Below are 18,183 nucleotides of genomic sequence, written 5' to 3'. Positions count from 1 at the left end.
CTTTTAACCACTGCATGGGAAAAACAGCTCCTGCTGCTAGCACAGGGCCTTTTTTCTTGCAGCTTTGTAAAAGGACCCCTCAATCAGGCACTTGTGACCTGGACTGGCTACTGTTGGAAACAGGACATGGGCTAGTTGAACCCTTGGTGTGATCCAGTAGAGCAATTCTTATGTTCTAACTATTAATCAATTTTCACATTTTTTACGCCTTCCTCTTTTAAGCTTTCTACCATGCTTAATGTGGCCCCTAATTAGTTTGTGACTATGATGCTGCCTTGCTCTTCATGTTTCTTTTCTTCATACTAAACTGCTCAATTTCCTTGTTTACATTTAAAAGGTATTGTAGCCTACAAAGACGCCCAGTATAATGATTCGTTTGTCCAGTGGAAACATGAGATGCCGGCACAGCTTTAGTCATTGTACTCCTCAGTTTCCCTTCTACAGGACTAGTGCTGGGAAGGAATTGGCCATATCCTCTTTCAGGCAGTTATTAATTTGGAGGACTTTCTTTAAACACGTTTGACTGATTAGAATGTCATTCCTTTGTACTCACTTTTACTGGTAGAAAAAATGTAATTTCTTCTTCATGTGAGAAAGCATAATGGATCATGTTTTATTAACTTAAGTGCACATGCTTAGAGGGAGTGAGGTAGTCCTGTGGGCTGTTATAATGTCCACCATTTTGGTCATATGTAGAAAGAGTAATGTGAGTCAAGGTTTGTAGCCAAGCGAATGTCCATATTTCTCCACATTACAAAATCATCACACACTTAGGTGTATTTTTCAATATCTGCTTTAAAAAAAACCTAAGCTTTAAAGGAGAAAGTTTTGTCAGAGCAAGAATGAGGTGCAGTAACCAAATTGTCTTTGAAATTCAACACAAGCAGTACTGCTAATTCCTGTTGAGCACTAATGGCTAGAATATAGGACTAGATTCAGTAAAAGGGGCTGAAAAATGGTGCAAAAAATAGAAAAAAAATCAGCGTGGAGCGCTATTCTATAAACGGCGTGCAATTTATAGAATAACACATAGAGACGGTTTTTACACCAAACTTTGGTTGCAAGGATTTACACCAACTGAAACCTGGTGTAAATCCTGGCATGTAAGTTAGGTGCAGATCCCTGGTATTCAGTAATATTGTGCACATGTTTAGTGAAAGCCCTGTCCCTCCCATGATCACAATCCCTTTTCAGTTGCACGCTATAAAATTTGTGCACAGATCTTTATAGAATTGCGCATAGCAAGATGAACCTGCAAATCAAAACTGTTGCCAATCAGCACCCAATTATTGACGCTAATTGGCTTATTAGCCAATTCAGTTGAACGTGCATCTCAAGATTTCATGCAATTTTGCACACATAAATTTATGAAGAAAGCTGGTGCCAGTCAGATTCCCACCCCTGTGGGCCAACACTTTACAGGACCAGGACACTGCACCAGTGATTTCACAGTAAGAATCCTGAAGGGTAACTTTAAAACAATACAGGAACATAAGACCTTTGAAGTCAGAATGAATGAATATTTTGACACCCAACAGGCGGGACTTAACAAGGATCTGGGTTTTCTAGCCCATTATAAACCATAAAGTTGTATTTCAGTGTTTATCACTCTCCTCTCACTTATCCACACCCATCCTGTTAGACTATCAATGAAATGAAATGCTTTGATGTACCCATGCATACCTCCTACCACCCCCACCTTGCTAGACTGTCATTGAAATGCTTTGATGCTTCACTTATATATACTATCAACTAACACATTTACTTATTTCTGATCTGACAAAGAAGGGCAACCTTCAAAAGCTAATCAAGAAATGTATTAAGTTATGTCCAATAAAAAAAGGTATCATCTTATTTATATTTGTACCCCATGCTGCTTTCCCACTCATGGCAGGCTCAGTGCAGCTTATGTATACAGGTACTTATTTGTACCTGGGGCAATGGAGGGTTAAGTGACTTGCCCAGAGTCACAAGGAGCTGTGCCTGAAGTGGGAATTGAACGCAGTTCCTTAGGACCAAAGTCCACCACCCTAACCACTAGGCCACTCCTCCATTCAGCTTATTTTCTTTTCCATGTTTTATTTTGTTTGATTTCTATTGATAACCTTTAAGAGTGGACTAACACAGCTACCACACCTCTATGCACCATTTATAGAATCCAGGGGATAATATGTAACATAAAATATACCCTGAGGTGTTATAAGGTACCAAGTGAAAAGTTAAGTGCTTCAGCTGCCTGAGAAGAATTTTATTAGCCAAATAAAACAAGCACAGAAAGTATCTTAACGCTATTAACATATAATGGACCAAACAAAAGTCTTTGAAGAGCATGGACTTGGCGTTCCGATTCAGGCTGTAGCCATCCAGGCCTTTCCTTTGTCTTGCAGGAAGGTTTTGTGGTGAGAAATTACCGGAGCTCCTTACGACTACAGACAGCAGAATGTGGGTGGAGTTTCGCAGCAGCAGTAATTGGGTAGGGAAGGGCTTTGCAGCAGTCTATGAGGGTAAGTCACTTTTAAAATTGTGTAACTACATGTATTACTTGACTAAGTTTACCACCTGGAATTGGAACAATAATTACTTGAAAGAACTGACATTTACTTCATTTCACGTTTAATCAAGAAGCTTACCCCTTCTTGAAAAGTGATTCCTATTTCTCGAGAGTAAGATTACGGTAACTTAGCATCCTTCTAAATGTAATTGTCAAAATAGTTTTTGTTCTGTTCCTATTAAAATGGCAGTAATAGCACATTTGAGACCACACACAAGGTTTTTTTTTTTCCTTTTCTTTTGAATATGTTCCTCTGGTGCCATTACAGAGAAGAATGACGTCAAAGGATAATTGGCAGAGGAATGGGATCTCATTTTACTTAGGGTCTTTAATTCAAATCTGAATGTGGTTTCCCCAGAAAATTAGCAACACATCAAAGCTAATCTTTCTTATGTCATCCCTCTTCTGGGTATCCATTATAGACCTGGACTAAGCCCCACTGACTACTTATACACCCTGGAATGGATTATCCAATGAGAGCCAAAGGGAGAAGGTATTCTCCACTTCAGAGCTCAAAGCACAATGGTCTTGCAGTTTTCTAAAACGAAGTCATTACTGGTAAAGCAGTGTTTTGAAGCAAACAATACATATGGGTAACAGGATCAGATGCAGTTTCACAGCAAACAAGAACTAGAAAATAAAGGCCTTGTTATTTAACAGATACATATGGATCAGTATATTTTTGTGGACTTTGCTCAGAGGGATTTTTATTGCTCTATAGAGGATTATAATTTTATTTGATGTAATAGTGTGTATGTATTTTATTTATGTCTTGTTACATATGATTAACATTTTAGCTTATCTCCTGTTGTGGTTGTTTTAGAAATGCTATTCACCCTTTAGACATGCATAAACTGGCATTTAGAAGGTTATAGTGCTTAAATCCCAGTTTTTATTTTTACAAAGCTGGGATATTTACTTCTAAAACTGAAAAATATGCACGTGGCAAGAGGGCATGGTCTGGGCATGTTTTGGGAGGGATTAGGGCAGGCTAAACATATTGACGTGCATTCCAAAAAGCTATGTCCAAAAAGATTGATGTCAGGAGATTTATATTTGCTATTAGGGATGTCTGTGTTTCAGAAAAAATACTTGAAGTGAAGAATATTCCACTGGAGGGATTAGGGAAAGTCACCCTTCTTTCCCCCAGTGGTTGCTTTCCTTCCTGAATGCGAAACTGGCAAGGGATATTGAACTTGTGACAGTTTAGGAAAAAGTATACGCTGATGTTTTTAAAATGGCTGATATAAATGTTTTAAGTTCCATCATCTAATCATTCATGTGCCCATTTCAACCCCGTTGATATTTTAGATTTTTATGGTTATAATATGGATTCTCCTGCCATACATAAAAATCTATTTCTTCATGAATCTTGATTAGCTTTCGAAGGTTGCCTTTCTTCGTCAGATCGGAAATAAGCAAATGTGGTAGCTACATTTGCTTATTTCCAATCTGACGAAAAAGGGCAACCTTCAAAAGCTAATCAAGAAATGTATTAAGTTATGTCCAATAAAAAAAGTATCATCTTATTTTCTTTTCCATGTTTTATTTTGTTTGATTTTCTATTGATAACCTTTAAGAGTGGACTAACACGGCTACCACACCTCTCTACTTCATGAATCTTAGAACAGGGTCTACATCAGCAGTTTGTGTTCTAAAATACTACTGGAACTTGACACATCCTGACCTGATTTGGATGTCCTTTCTAAAATGCTACTCCACATATATTATTGCACTACACCAAGGACAAGTATGTTTCTCCAGATTGTCAAATTATAAATTTTTGCCAAATAGTTAAAAAAAGAATAAAATAAACCAAAGATAGATGGATAGATAGATATGGATAGTTATTGGATGTTTTGTAAACCTTGTAAGTATGGTTTATGTAAGCTCTTTTTGGCAGTTGTGAAATTATGATTTTTTTGTGCTTAAATTTGTTGAGTTTAGTTTGTTTTTATGATGTATTGCTGATGTTTTATATGTATATTTTTTAATTATTGCTTTATTGTGAACCACTTTGATGCTTTTGTGTAAATGCGGTATATCAAATTAATAAATCAAATCAAAGCTGTTAGTACACACCTATGCAATCATTTAGCACAGCCGTTGGACACTTAGCCCAACCTAATTTTCACATTAACTGACATATCCTTAGGTCAAATAAAAAAGAGCTTTATTTATTTATTGCTTCCTTCTATTTGTGTGATACCCTACTACTACTATAATTTCTATAGCGCTACTAGATAATGCAGTGCCATACACATTATCCTCTAGATTCTATATAGTGTGACTTGAGTTGCACCCACAATTCAGGTTATATTCTGTATTTCATGCACAACTTAATTATCTTAACAAGCCAATCAGTGACAATAATTGCAGATTAGCAAGCAATTATTGACACTAATTGGCTTTAATATCCAGCGTACCTGAATGTAACTCACCTTGAGCTACTACTGAAAAAGGTGTGAGCAAAATCCAAATAAATTAATAAATAAGAAGAATTTACACGCACAACTTGCTAAGCGTATTCGATAAAGTAATGGGCGTAAATTCTAATATATGCTGCAGAAAAGGGGTGTAGTCATGGGCGTGGAATGGGCGGATCATGGGTGTTTCTTTAAATTATGTGTGCTGTTATAAAATACACCCGTTCCGCGCCTAACTTAGTCACCGGCATTTACACCAAGTTTTGCTTGGCATAAATTCCCGTGACTTTAGGCATAGTTTATAGAATACACCTAGGCACAGTTTTGGGGGGCACCGATTTTTAAGGTGCCATATATACAATCTAGCTCTATATGCAGGTACTTTCTCTGTCCCTAGTGGCTCAAAATCTAACCCCCCTGTTTACTAAGCCATGCTAGCTGCTGCTGTTCGCTAATGCTTACACAACCCATTCATTTTGAATGGGCCGTGTCGCTTTTGCTGCATGGCAGCCATTAGTAAATGGGGGGGGGGGGGATGTACATGGAGCAATGGAGGATTAAGTGACTTGCCCAGGCTCACAAGCAGCTGCAGTGGGAATCAAACCCAGTTCCCCAGGATCTGCTGCAATACCCCATTCTAGGCTTTGATTTACTCAGGCTGATATTCAGACCATGGGAGCTAGACCGGCAAACTCCTGCGGTCAGTGCTAAGCCCAGATATTCAATGCCGGGTCGTTTCGGGTGACCAGTATTGAATATCCAGTTTATTTTTGGTCAGCTAAATCGATATTAAGATTTAGCCGGTTATCTTCAAACTGGCCAAAGATATTCTACTATTTGATGCAGCAAAACATTGTCTCTAAACCCAGTCTAAAAATCAGAGGATAGCCAGTTATATTGCGCGATATAACCGGCTAGTTGCTAGCCAGAGATACTCAACGGGGATAACTGGTTATCCCCTGCTGAATACTGGTGGATGGCTGGTTCAGCACTATTTAAACGGTCAGCAGTTCTGACTGGTTAAATATTTCTGAATATTGGGGTGACTGTGTTTTCTGTTGTAGCACTATTGCTAAGGAATAGGCTTCTCATTTCTATTCAATATAAACAAAATTATTTATGCTTTTACATATTGATGAAGACTTGGTTGTTTCCATAAAATCTGCAATGTGTTTAATGGTGCCTACTCTTTACCACTGGCAGAGAGAGAAAATGGCAGGTGTTTTGTTTTATGATTGTTTTTTATGTTATGTTGTATGTAGATTATGTTGTTTGTATAGTTTTTGAATGATTTTTTAATTGGAAATTTTGGGGTAAATGTTTCACCATATTTATTCAGGTAGGGGGGCTCTTACCTAGGAAAAATAATGGAGTCACTGCTGAAAGAAAGGATCTTATTGACTTTTTTGACTGGGTGACCAAAGAACTGGATGAGGGACGCACACTAGATGTAATCTACTTGGACTTCAGCAAAGCCTTTGATATGGCCCCCCCACAGAAGACTCATGAATAAGCTGAAAGGGTTGAATTTAGGACCGAAAGTGGTGAACTGGTTGACCGACAGGTGACAGAGGGTGGTGGTAAATGGAATCCGCTCGAAGAAAAGGAAGGTGAGCAGTGGAGTTCCTCAGGGGTCAGTGCTGGAGCCTATTCTGTTTAATATATTTGTGGGAGATATTGCTGAAGGGTTGGAAGGAAAGGTGTGCATTTTTGCAGATGGCATGAAAATAGCCAATAGAGTGGATACCCTGGAGGGAGTAGAAACGATGAGAAGGGATCTCCAAACGTTAGAAGAATGGACGAGGGTCTGACAGTTAAAATTTAATGCCAAGAAGTGTAGAGTGATGCACTTGGGGTGCAGAAACCCAAAAGAGAGATACTGGATAGGAGGGGAGAGATTAGTAAGCTCAACTCAGGAGAGAGACCTTGGGGTGTTGGTGTCTGAGGATCTAAAGGTGAAGAAACAATGCGACAAGGAGATGGCCGTGGCCAGAAGGATGCTAGGCTGTGTAGTGAGGGGCATAACCAGCAGAAGAAAGGAGGTGTTGATGCCCCTCTACAAGTCATTGGTGAGGCCCCACTTGGAGTATTATGTTCAGTTTTGGAGGCCATATCTTGCTAAAGATATAAAAAGACTGGAAGCGGTGCAAAGAAAAGCTACAAAAATGGTACGGGATTTGCATTAATATATACAATAGTTCACTCCTGCTGTATGCTTTGTAGAATTATGCACCACTATGAACTGAAATATATAATTTATATAGAAAAAATAGCCTCAAAGGCCCAGGGAACCTCGAATTAGGACTCCACTGAGATGGCCAACATCATAGGCTCCTCCTACCTTCCGAAAAAACCTCCACAGGTACCAAAAAACTCCCTAACTTGGGGAGAAAAAGGCCCTGTGAAAACAAAAAACGGAAAGTGGAGTCATTCAATTATTTATTAAGAAGTCCAAATGAGTGCTCAGCTCTACAAAGAATACTAAATGGAAGAAAAGAATTTGTGTAATCACTTCAAAAAACCTCTTAATAGTGTGAAAAAACAGTTTTAAATAGGAACGCAATTGTGTGTAGGACTCGTCTATAGGAGTCCATTCCGATATTCAAAAGAAAACACTTATCTTGAGACGTAGATACTTATATCTCTTCTACATCCAGGAGAAGCTGGTCTTGCGTTATCGATCAGTGGAAAATTCCATTCATATATTAATTGTTATAAGTCACACAAAACTCCGGTTCTGAAGTTACATCGTTTCAATGTGGGCAATGCTGTGAATATTGCTCTCACTCTGATTATCTTGCTAGATTTCCTGACAGCAAGGGACCCACTGTTTCGCAATCTTCATCAGGAGAAAATGTTGAAAAACAAAAAAATGTGTTTCTTTTCAATCCATCGCGAATAATGGTTCAGAAAATGGCGGATGGTGATATAGGACGCCGACTATATAATAACTATTTCTTGTTTAATGGAGAAATTTTTTTACAACTATCTGGAATCGCCATGGGAGCGACTTTTGCTCCTACGGTTGCTAATCTATTCATGGCGCATTTAGAAGAAAAAGTCATTTATAAGCTTCCACGATACCAACATGTTAAATGTTGGTGGAGGTTTATCGATGACATTTTTATAATATGGGAATCAACAGTAGAAATGCTAGATTCTTTTTTGATAGATCTCAATGCATGCCATCCTACCATTAAATTCCAACATACAGTTCACATAAATGAAATCAGTTTTTTGGATGTAAAGATTACCAAACATGGAGATAGATTTGAAACTGATGTTTTCACGAAACCAACAGATCGTAATTCATTGCTGTCTTATGATAGTATGCATCCTATACACATTAGGAATAATCTTCCATTTGCACAGTTTTTACGTTACAGGCGCATTTGTGACACTTCACAGAAATATAAACACTCGGCTGTCCGATTAAAAGACAAATTAATTCAAAGAGGATATCCTACAAAAATTGTGAAACATGCGTACAGAAGAGCACTGTACAATCATCGTGAACATCTATTGGAATCCAAATCTCAGAATAATCAAGAAGTGAAAAATCAAAAAACTGTTTGTATTATGCAATATACATCGTTGACACCTAAGGTTGCCAACATTATATATAAGAATTGGAAAATACTATCGGCCCATGAAGTGTTTGCTAGACAAAAATGTCTCATATCTTATTCGAGACGTGCCAACTTATCTGAAGTGCTTTGTCATCCGGATGTTAGAACAGACACGTATAAACATAAACAAGAAATGCTTGGTCATAAGAAATGTGGGCAATGTATCATGTGTGCAGTGATGGAGGAAACAAATAAATTTTGGGATAAAACGAAAAAAGATTGGTTCTATTTGAAGGGTGAAACTTCTTGTACATCAACAGCAGTGGTCTATATGATCACATGCCCATGTGGTTTGCGCTATATAGGACAAACGAAACGAGTGTTTAAAGTCAGATTGTCTGAACACAAACATGCCATACAATCTAGAAAGGTTCATATGCCTCTGGCTAAACATTGTACTGAGAATAATCACGAGTTTAGCCAGTTGCGGTGTTTAGTAATAGAACAACTTACTAATAACAACAGAAGAGGAGACATCTCACAGGTCCTTCACCAAAAAGAACAGAAATGGATTTATCAACTACAAACCATTCAGCCTAGGGGCCTAAATGGACCGATGGAATGGGAGGCTTTTTTCTGAATCAAGAATGTGCCTTTCTCTAAATTAAAGTGAGAGCAATCAACACAAATATGCTATATAGTCTAGAAAGGTTTATATGCCTTTGGCTATGCATAGCACTGAGAAGAACCACGAGTTTAGCCGGTTGCGGTGTTTGGCGACAGAACAGCTTGCCAACAATGATACAAGAGGAGACACTCCATGGGTCCGTCATTAAGATGAACAGAAAAGGACTTGTTAATCACTGACCATCTGGTCTAGGGATATGGATGGACTATCGGAATGGAGGGCTTGCTTCTGAACCAAGAATGTGTCTTTTTCTAGACTTATAAATGTGTCCCGCTCTCATGATTATAGATTTTGAGCGCTAAAATAAATGTATAGAGCTATACCAGATGAATATTGTTTTTGGGATTTTTCAATGATAGCCCATTGGGGTTTTTCATGATTAGGGGTGTGTTAATTGACACTGAGGAATGGAGCCAGATGATTGGATATTAGATATTGATGACGTAATGCCCACGGGGAGGAGTTATTTAGTCGGCGTCCTATATCACCATCCGCCATTTTCTGAACCATTATTCGCGATGGATTGAAAAGAAACACATTTTTTTGTTTTTCAACATTTTCTCCTGACGAAGATTGCGAAACAGTGGGTCCCTTGCTGTCGGGAAATCTAGCAAGATAATCAGAGTGAGAGCAATATTCACAGCATTGCCCACATTGAAACGATGTAACTTCAGAACCGGAGTTTTGTGTGACTTATAACAATTAATATATGAATGGAATTTTCCACTGATCGATAACGCAAGACCAGCTTCTCCTGGATGTAGAAGAGATATAAGTATCTACGTCTCAAGATAAGTGTTTTCTTTTGAATATCGGAATGGACTCCTATAGACGAGTCCTACACACAATTGCGTTCCTATTTAAAACTGTTTTTTCACACTATTAAGAGGTTTTTTGAAGTGATTACACAAATTCTTTTCTTCCATTTAGTATTCTTTGTAGAGCTGAGCACTCATTTGGACTTCTTAATAAATAATTGAATGACTCCACTTTCCGTTTTTTGTTTTCACAGGGCCTTTTTCTCCCCAAGTTAGGGAGTTTTTTTGGTACCTGTGGAGGTTTTTTCGGAAGGTAGGAGGAGCCTATGATGTTGGCCATCTCAGTGGAGTCCTAATTCGAGGTTCCCTGGGCCTTTGAGGCTATTTTTTCTATATAAATTATATATTTCAGTTCATAGTGGTGCATAATTCTACAAAGCATACAGCAGGAGTGAACTATTGTATATATTTTTGTATATTATTGCACTCCAGACAATTGAGAAAAATTGACGGGATTTGCATTGCAAACTGTACGAGGAGAGACTTGCTGACCTGAACATGTATACCTTGGCGGAAAGGAGAAACAGGGGTGTCATGATACAGACGTTCAAATATTTGAAAGGTATTAATTTGCAAATTAACCTTTTTTGGAGACGGGAAGGCAGTAGAACTAGAGGACATGAATTGAGGTAGAAGGGGGGCAGACTCAGGACTAATGTCAGGAAGTATTTTTTCACGGAGAGGGTGATGGATATGTGGAATGCCCTCCCGTGGGAGGTGGTGGAGATGAAAATGGTAATGGAATTCAAATATACGTGGGATAAACACAAAAGAATCTAGTTTAGAAGTAATGGTTCCATGGAATCTTAGCAGAGATTGGGTGGCGACGCCGGTAATTGGGAAACAAAACAGAAGCTGGGCAGACTTCTACGGTCTATGCCCTGATCATGACTGAATAGATTGTGATGGGCTGGAGTGTAAATTTTAAGGGGCTTCGATATTAGCTTCAGAACTTAGTATAAGAACAGTACTGGGCAGACTTCTACGCTCTGTACCCTGAGAAAGGCAAGGACAAATCAAACTCAGGTATACATATAAAGTAACACATACCATGTAAAATGAGTTTATCTTGTTGGGCAGACTGGATGGACCGTATATCTCTTTATCTGCCGTCATTTACTATATTACCTAGATTAATGCTGCTCAGTGGGGCTAGCCATTGATTTTCCATGGCATTATCCAACTAATCCCACTGAAAATCTTTATTGATTTCCCCAGCATATCCAGAAACTACTAAGGTGATCCAAGGGCAGAGCCAGAAGTTAACTATGTCTTCTGATATTCAGCTGGATACTAGCAGTACCCAAATAATTTCTGGTGTCTGTTTTATACCTGGATATTGCCAGTATCTAAGTATGTCCCGACACTGAATATCCAGGTATTTAAGACTGCACAGTGGCATAGCCATGGGGGGGAGGGCTGGTGGCCTGAGTCTCCCCCATTTGGGTTCATGCCCCCCCCCCAAATTGATGATCTGTCTGCTGGTTTGGCTGGCAGGGGTCCCTAAGCCTTGCCAGTAGAAGCCCTCCTCCAGCTGATGCATGTTTTCCTGAGCCTTCTATGCCCTCCCCCCTCATGCATATGCTTGGTTTTAGTGAAATAGAGCTTGCATGATGGAGGCTTGCCCCTTCTCATGCATGTGTGTAAACTGAGCCATGCACAGTTTGGGGGGGGGGGGGCTTCCTCAAGCATGCTGAATTTCAGTAAAACCAAGCATGCACGGCGGAAAGCAGTTCAGGCATCAGGGCAACTTAGGACAACAAATATTGGCTGGAGGACAGCTTCCACAGGTGGGGCTTAGGGACTCCCCCCCGCCAGCTCAGGTATATGGAGTTGCAGCAGGGGTGGGGAGGCAGGGCAAAATTTTGTGCCCACCAAATTTGGGCTCTACTCCCCACTCCTCCACAAAACCTGAGGTCTGGCTATTCGCCTGAAGCCGAGGCTGGCATTTTTAAGCGACACTAACTGCAGAGTTTAAAATATTGAAGGTCTGTTTTATAGTTTGCATATGTCTTTCAACTACTACTACTACTTAACATTTCTAGAGCGCTACTAGGGTTTATCAGCGCTGTACAAATTAACAAAGAAGGACGGTCCCTGCTCAAAGGAGCTTACAATCTAAAGGACGAAATGTCAAGTTGGGGTAGTCTTGATTTCCTGAGTAGAGGTGTAGTGGTTAGGTGCCGAAGGCAACATTGAAGAGGTGGGCTTTGAGCAATGATTTGAAGGTGGGTAGGGAGGGGGCCTGGCGTATGGGCTTAGGGAGTTTGTTCCAAACATGGGGTGAGGCGAGGCAGAAAGGGCGGAGCCTGGAGTTGGCGGTGGTGGAGAAGGGTACTGAAAGAAGGGATTTGTCTTGAGAGCGGAGGTTACGGGTGGGGACTTAAGGGGAGATGAGGGTAGAGAGGTAAGGAGGGGCTGCAGATCGAGTGCATTTGTAGGTTAGTAGGAGAAGCTTGAACTGTATGCGGTATCTGATCGGAAGCCAGTGAAGTGACTTGAGGAGAGGGGTGATATGAGTATATCGGTCAAGGCGGAAGATAAGACGTGCAGCAGAGTTCTGAACGGACTGAAGGGGGGATAGATGGCTAAGTGGGAGGCCGGTGAGGAGTAGGTTGCAGTAGTCAAGGCGAGAGGTAATGAGAGAGTGGATGAGAGTTTGGGTGGTGTGCTCAGAGAGGAGCACACCACTGTTTGTCTGTCCAATTTAGATTGTAAGCTCTGTTGAGTAGGGACTGTCTTTTCATGTTAATTTGTACAGCGCTGCGTAAGTCTAGTAGCGCTACAGAAATGTTTAATAGTAGTAGTAGTAGTAGTAGGAAGAAGCGACAGGTCTTGGCTATCTGCTAAATATGTGCAGAGAAGGAGAGGGAGGAGTCGAAGATGACACCGAGGTTGCGGGCAGATGAGACGGGTACGATGAGGGTGTTATCAACTGAGATAGAGAGTGAAGGGAGAGGAGAAGTGGGCTTGGGTGGGAAGACAATAAGTTCAGTCTTGGCCATGTTCAGTTTCAACAAGTGTAAAACGGTTAAATAAATGAAAAAAGAAAGAAAGTTTGTTTTTCAATCTAGCTTCTCATTGCACAATACCCTACCTAGCACCTTGCATCTAAATCACCTAACTTCAGCCTATTATCGACTGTATTTAAGATCATGTAATGACTATATCATAACAACATTATGTAAGCCACATTGAGCCTGCAAAAAGGTGGGATAATGTGGGGTACAAATGCAATAAACAATAATAATAATAATTTCTGATTGTTTGAGTGATGCTGAAAAACCTTCTGAGAGGGGAAAATTGCAGGTCTGAGGAAATCTTCCTGTACCATTTCCCTTACTTTCCCCTCTCAGTTCTCTTGTTTACTAAAGCAGAAATATCTGAACCCATGTGCATGTGACATTTTAGTCAAACCAGCTGGAAAGTGTGAAACAGTCCTGAAAGTTTGAACTTGGATGTGTGCCAGAGAAGTATCTGATACAGGTTGTGTCTCTATGAACCAGGACTCATCCAGGTTGCTGTGTTTTAACACCTCCCTTGTAGTGCTGATGTAGTGTTCTAATAAAAGATATTGGGCAGAAGAAATTCTTCCCTTAGCTCCATGAGCTCATCCAGTCATTCCCTCGTGTGTTGTACACTGTAAACAAGTCTGAGAGGGGATGATAACTCTTTACATCATGGTACTTTTAATATCCAGTAGTACATTAATAAAAACACATTAATGACAGACTCAATGGAGTTCACTTTCCTCCAACACCTTATAGACAAAATAGAATATCGAAGGATCATCATTTCTGGTTAAGACTGGACAAAGGTTTTGGTCTCTCACAGCAGAATATCCAACTTTATATGAGCAATTATCTCTCAATTTTCCTCTCATGTTCTGCATTCCAGTATTTTCAGCAGGGCTTCACAAACCTATTAAGGGGACCCACCAAAACCAGTCATATTTTCAGGATATTGAGAATGAATAGGTATGAGATAAAGCTGAATACATTAAAGACTCGGGGAAATTTTGTAAGAGGCACAAAAATCTAGGCATCAAGCTAGTGTTCTATAAGGGCAAAGTTGTGCATCTAATCTGTTACAGAAATACTAGCTTAAGTCAGCAATTAGGTGCCTAAATGTTGGCACCACCACTTAATGCTTGTTCGGTGGCAGGTGTAAATGTGCACCTAAATGTAGCAGTTAGGTGCCTAACAGACAACAAAGTGCCCACTTAAATACTCAAAACGCTCCACCCCTACTCTAGCTGAAACAGTATTTAATCACCTCACTGACCTCATGTGCAACTTTCTTTAAATTAGTGTCCTTATTTTCTAACTCCTCTTACTCTCTTACCTATCTGTATGGGCCTTTTACAAAAATGCGCTAGTGTTTTTAGTGTGCACTAAATGCTAGAGACACCCATATATTCCTATGGGTGTCTCTAGCGTTTAGCATGTGCTAAAAATGCTACCGTACCTTTTTTAAAAGACCCCCATTTGTTCCATCTTTGCTTATATCCTATGCTGTCTATTAAAATGTTTTGTTGTGTATTTTGTTGACATTGTAAATAGTATACTATCAGGCTTATTTTCGAAAGAGAAGGGTGCCCATCTTTCGTCACAAATCGGGAGATGGGTGTCCTTCTCTCAGGGCCGCCCAAATCGGCAAAATCGAAAGCCGATTTTAGGCATCCCCGACTGCTTCTAAAGTTCCCGGGGGCATGTCAGAGGCGTAACGAAGGCGGGACTGGGGCATGCCTAACACATGGGCGTCCTCAAGCGACAATGGAAAAAAGAAGGGTGTCCCTGACAAGCACTTGGGCGACTTTACTTGGTCCATTTTTTCTTACGACCAAGCCTCAAAAAGGTGCGCTAACTGACCAAATGACCACCGGAGGGAATCGGGGATGACCTCCCCTGACTCCCCCAGTGGTGACTAACCCCCTCCCATCCTGAAAAAAACAACTTTAAAAACTTTTTTTGCCAGCCTCAAATATCATACTCAGGACCATCGCAGCAGTATTCAGGTCCCTGGGGGGGGGGGGGGGGGGGGTCAGCAGAGGCATAGCGAAGGCAGGGACGTCCTTCTTTCAAACATTTTGGACATCCTGAGCTGCCCCCCTCCACAGGAACGGCCAAATTTCAAGGAAGCAGAGTGGCCTAGTGGTTAGAGCACTGGTCTTGCAATCCAGAGATGACCTGTTCAAATCCCACTGCTGCTACTTGTGATCCAAAATACAAATAAATAAAAGGGGTGTTGGAGGTGTAGCAAAGGCATGGACATCCTTCTCACCAAAACATTCACATTTTGGATATCCTCAATTGCCCATCACAGGGACGGAGGCAAATTTGGTGGCTTGGAGAGACGCTCAGCATAATTCTATATACCGCATGAAAATTTAAGCTGATTCTATAAAATTTTTTGCACAGATTTTTCAGACACTATATATAGAATCAAGCCCTATGTTCACAAAAAACTGCATAAAATTATCACCTATACATGCAAACGGCCATGTAATGCTGTTCTTTTTTAGACTGTATAGGTTTGCAAAATCAATGCTCCCATATATTCATGCAGTCAAATGAATGTTTATATGTTGACTTTCTTATACATACTTTATAAAAGGCTTCATCTTCAGATGATCCTTTCTAAGCTACTCTAGGAATTATGAATATCTAGACCTAGATGTCCCAGTTCCTACCTAGACATCCTTTGCAAAAAGGTGCTTCACACCAGTCTTTGAAAACCATTGTTACTCTTCTGCAGAGGGGTAATTCTAAGCACTAAAATTTACAAGCCAATGACACATGTAAAAGATTAGAACAATTCTTACATAACTGTCATGCTGCCCTACCTTGGTGGCGTGTCCCGCCACAGGCGGTTTCTTCCTCACAGCATGTCTTCTTCCCGCCTCCTGTTTGCAGTTGCTTTGACTGTGTACTCTAGATCACTGCTTACCTGACCCTACTTGGATTCCTGATCTCTGCCTGTATTTCAACCTTGCCTGGACTGCTGCCTAATCTATCCTCTGCCTGAATTCTGACACTGCCTGGATTACTGCCTGAACTGACTCAGCCTGTATTCTGATTCTGTCTGGAGTATCACCCGATATGACCTCTGCCTGGGACACCTGCATTATACCAGGACATCCCCTGGTCTGGAGTCACTCCATGTTTCACTATGCCAGACCCAGCCCTAGCTCTTCTCGGCATCTCTGACTTACCGACTGAGGACCCTCCTAGTCCTGCTGGCCATCAGCACATGAGGGCTCAACCCAAGGGGAACGGTGGTTGATTCAGGTGAAGATCCTGGGGCTTCTCGGCAGCTGGCTACCAACACATAGTGGTGACACAAGAGCTCACTTCTATGCTAGAGAGCGATCACGTGACAATAACATGTGTTTTATGGGTGGCATACAGATAGGCAGAGTGGGCAGGACTCTCATGTGTGTAACTTATAGAATGCTATTAATTTCATACATATCTACAGCATTTAGGTGTGAACATTTACATCTGTTATGCTAAAAACTATGTTCTTTTCTAGAACAGGCACCATATATAGGCACACTGTTATAGAATTGCCCCATAAAAGTGGATAGATGCTGTGGCCTGTACTGATTTATGTATTTGAATTATGAACTTTAAGGATTTTTTTTTCCGAATCTCAACTCATATCTGGAAAGATCTGTAGCATGAAAGGAGATTGCTGATGTCCAACAGTGTAACATGTATGAGCAGGCACTGTCATCTATCATTTTGTGTAACAGGGATGTATATTTTGTTGTTTCATGTCTTTCATACGTATAAAAAACATATTTATGTTTATAAAACTGAGCCTATGAATAAATTGAATAAAACAAAATATTTAAAAAAAACATCCAAAAATCAAGTGATGAACATAGCAGTTTTCGAACTAGAAAAAAGTCTTCTCTTTTTCGTTTTGAAAATGGCCAGTTCCTAGATGTTTTTAGATGTTGCTCAGTGAGTTTTTCTTTTGTGACCATTTTTGAAAAAAAAAATCCAAGGGAAAAATGCACAAATACTAATCCATTGTGACGTATGGGGGGGGGGGCAGCATTCTTACTGGACTGGCCACACAGACATCTCAGCGGAGCAGTGGGGCACCATAGGGAATGCTGCAGTGGACTTCACATAAAAGGTTACAGGTATACATCTCACCTTTACCCCCTTATATTGTATGGGAGGCCCTACAAAACCCACCAAAAACATACTGTACACCACTATTATACTTTTATGTCTGCAGGTGTCACCTATATGTGGGGTTTGGAGAGCTCTCACTTTCACCACAAGTGTAACAGAGTGGGATGTGGGCCTGGGTCCCCTTCTCTACACTGTACTGCATCGATCACTAGGCTACTCCAGAGACCTCCTTACTGCTCTAATAGGACTAGCCATAACAGCATAGAGGCTGGTATTTACTTTCTCACATCTCTGGAAGGTGAGAGGGGGTCAGTGACCACTGAGGGATTAAGGGGAGGGTCATGCCTTAATCCCTCCAGTGGTCATCTGATTATTTAGGGCACCTTTTTGTGACTTAGTTGTGATTAAACTATGTCTAGATCAAAATGGCTATCTTTAACCCTGGACATTTTTGCTTTCTTCCATTATGGCAGAAAAACATCCAAGTTCTGGGAATGCCTAAATCTCGCACCCGACATGTTCCCTTGTGATTTGGTTGCAGTGCAGATGAATTGCATAGAAAAAGTATTTAAAATGGGTTTCAAAAATAGAGATTTGGACGTTTTGGCAAAAAAAAAGTCCATCTTCCACTTTGTGCCACTTTTTGGATGTTTTTCTGTTTTGAAAATGAGCCCCATAATATCCTACTAGTTATTTTAACTGACACCATTGTGCTGCTTCTTTGTCATTAAAGGGTTTTAAGTGTTACAGAGTTGGAAGCAGTGATGAACAGTCTGAATTTTGTTGGTTTGAAGTGGTTTCTCCTTGTATCATTTGTTGTTTATCACCTATTTAGGCATAATATACCACCTTACCAGCAGATCATAAAAAAGTGTTTACAGTGTGTACCATATTCATTAGAATATATGACCTTTCTTGAACTTGAATGATATAAAAAAGCTATAAAATGTTAGCTAAGAAAAAGATGGAAAACAAAATGT

General features: G+C 40.3%; 1 protein-coding gene across 1 annotated transcript in view; it reads left to right on the top strand.

Moving 5' to 3' along the window:
* TLL1 (tolloid like 1) overlaps positions 1 to 18,183 on the top strand; it is a 499,423-nt gene that overhangs the window by 371,993 nt on the left and 109,247 nt on the right. Inside the window, exon 11 of the mRNA XM_030191579.1 lies at positions 2,388 to 2,504. Coding sequence (XP_030047439.1) covers positions 2,388 to 2,504 — 117 coding nt within the window. The remainder of the gene's footprint in view (positions 1 to 2,387; positions 2,505 to 18,183) is intronic.

This window comes from Microcaecilia unicolor, chromosome 2, assembly GCF_901765095.1.
Source record: "Microcaecilia unicolor chromosome 2, aMicUni1.1, whole genome shotgun sequence".
Taxonomy (NCBI): Eukaryota; Metazoa; Chordata; class Amphibia; order Gymnophiona; family Siphonopidae; genus Microcaecilia; species Microcaecilia unicolor.
The sequence above is the reverse complement of the archived record's forward strand: the minus strand, read 5'-3'. Positions and strand labels throughout refer to the sequence as shown.